At 46.8% G+C, this 2,500-nt stretch overlaps 2 protein-coding genes across 2 annotated transcripts in view; both read left to right on the forward strand.

Moving 5' to 3' along the window:
• LOC122250894 (uncharacterized) overlaps positions 1-2,500 on the forward strand; it is a 391,291-nt gene that overhangs the window by 149,620 nt on the left and 239,171 nt on the right. The gene's annotated exons all lie outside the window — the stretch shown is intronic.
• LOC122262059 (uncharacterized) overlaps positions 1-2,500 on the forward strand; it is a 33,153-nt gene that overhangs the window by 1,892 nt on the left and 28,761 nt on the right. The window contains exon 1 of the mRNA XM_086553991.1: positions 1-2,380. This exon is cut by the window's left edge and continues 1,892 nt beyond it. Within this exon, the coding sequence (XP_086410117.1) occupies positions 1-2,380 (2,380 nt within the window). The remainder of the gene's footprint in view (positions 2,381-2,500) is intronic.

Here is a 2,500-nt window from a genome sequence, read left to right on the forward strand (position 1 = left end):
GGAGGACTGTGGGGAATATAAGTGCCATCTCTGTAATTTTACTGCTCAAATCAAACAAAGCCTTACAGTTCACATATCAAACCACCACCTGACTGCGGAACAGATCAGGGAACGGGAGATGCGGCGAACTATTGGCATCAGTGACCCAGCTGATTGCACTTCAGATGACCAGGAGCTAGAACTTCTGCGCATGGAGAGAGATGAACATCCCGATGCTCTGATTCTACCTGGCTTTGGTTCTCCTACATCCCCTGGCAACGGAGACAGCTCTCAGGGACACCACAATGGTAACAGTTTCCGTGTATCAAACATTGACATGGGCAACCACGATGACTCTCACTTGGCTGCAGATGATAGTAAGGATGAGGATGGGGAACCAAGGAAGAAGAAACCTAAAATCAAGATAACACTCAAGAAGATGAAGTTACCAAAGTCTAAAGATACTTTCTTCCAGGAACTTAATGAGAGACATAACTTTGAGGAAGATTTCATTCACCCAGATGATGTAGTGCACAGACATGGTAATGTTTACATCAAGACATTCAAGTGCCATTACTGTTCTTTCAAGGCAGCCTTCAAGAATGAAATATCACGGCATGAGAAGAAAATCCACAGCATACCAATGCCAAAGTCTGAAATTTCTAAGAAGGCAAAGAAAAGCATGAAGGCCTACAAGTCTATGAAGATTGCAAAGGGCCTCAAGCACAGCATAACCTCTAGCGATGATGTGCTTAGTGAGATTCTCCGTTTCCCTCAAAGCCTCAGAGATGATGAGGAAGAGAAGGAAGAGAATGTGGTGATGGATGCCCTCGAGGAGATCAATGCTGCCGTTGCCATCAATGAAACTAAACTTAAAGAAGAAGAGCTCTCGAATGGAGAGTCCAAGATGGATGACAGTACCTCCGGCAGAAACAGTCCAGAGACGATAGATGAGCCCATTGGCGAACATTCCTCTGATTCCAAGGAAATGTCCCCCTCGAAAGACCACGGGAAGAAGAAAGGACAGTCGTTCTTTGAGAAGTTGCAGGAGAAGATTCCTACCTCAAATGTACAGAATTTGGTGTGCCAGTTTTGCGGACATGAGTCAAAATGTTTGTCCGAGTCGGTTAGACACCAGAAGCTACATCTTAGTGCAAAGAATATTTATGCTTCGGCCTCCCTCTCCACAAGGTGCCAGTTCTGCCGGCATAGATGCAAGACCACTGATGACCTCATAACTCACTTGAAACTTTGTCCTGAAGCTCGTAAAAATCAGATAACAGACTCTGGAAGACGGCCAAGTGGTGTCAGAGGAGATGACATGGATGATAGTGGGGATCTGCAGCCTGACAGAGATGAAGACAGCAAAGACAGTAATGATAACCTTGAAATTCGACAGACCAGAAGCAACAGCGTAACACAAGATGAAGGAGATGATAAGTACGAGGAAGATAAACACCCAATGGAAAATCGAGTGTTTGTGTGGAATAACTTCCAGGTGCAAGAGGATGCTGAGCAGAATGCAGAAGGTAGCAAGATCAAAGAAGACCTAGTAGCTGACTTAAAAGACCACAAAAATTTGTCACCAGAGGATCTGCATAAAAATCCAGGAAAGCGGAGTCTATCTGTATCGGAGGACCCTCTTGATTACATTGAGAGTCCTTCCCCTCAGGGTAACCATTATTACAGCAAGAGAGTTTACAGGTGTCCTCAGTGCAGTTTTTGGGCCACCACAGCCTCCCGATTCCACGTGCACATTGTCGGCCACTTTAACAAGAAACCCTACAATTGCTCTGAGTGTGGTTATAAGTCCAACTGGCGCTGGGACATCACCAAACATATCAAACTGAAAACCTCCAGGGATAACAGTCATCAAGGCGCTCAGGTTATCATCACAGATGAGACGGGAGAAAAGAACTATGAGAAGTACGACTGCTACCTGGCCATAATCCAACTTGATGAGACAAACGCTCATCGGACCGAGGGGGGAATCCCAACCCGAAAAGGGAGGCCAAAGCGTACTCCAGAGAAGGAAGAGGAGAAGGAATGTGTGACGCCTTCCATCTCCCCTGTTCGGAAACCTCCCATGGTGTCTATCCCAGTTATGCCCCGTATGCAGGGGTTGCCTCGCCTCACGAGAGCCCCTGGTTCTCGTAACCGGCCTGGGCCAATGCCCTTTGGCCCTATCCTGCCTGGACCCCAGATGATGGTCCAGTTGGCAGGCAGTGCCGCAACCTCAGGAACCTCAAATTCGCGGCCGCCTCCTCCCTTAAGCCTGCGAGGGACTTCCAAAGGCCCCCCCACCTCAACACCTTCCACCTCCAGAAGCAAGTCAAGTTCCTCAAGGGAGTCCACAGAGAGTCCCACAGCAAATGCTCAGTACCAGATTATCACACCTCAGGTAGGAATCCTCTTGTGCATTTATTTGTGTAATTTTTGTTTCTCCTTCCTTTTTATTTGGGTGTAAGTGACTTAAATGTATTTGCATACTGAAAAGAAATCACTTATTAGTGATGTGTGA

The sequence above is a fragment of the Penaeus japonicus genome, unplaced genomic scaffold, assembly GCF_977035675.1.
Source record: "Penaeus japonicus unplaced genomic scaffold, GWHDUDI00000001_assembly GWHDUDI00000003, whole genome shotgun sequence".
NCBI classification, from domain to species: Eukaryota; Metazoa; Arthropoda; class Malacostraca; order Decapoda; family Penaeidae; genus Penaeus; species Penaeus japonicus.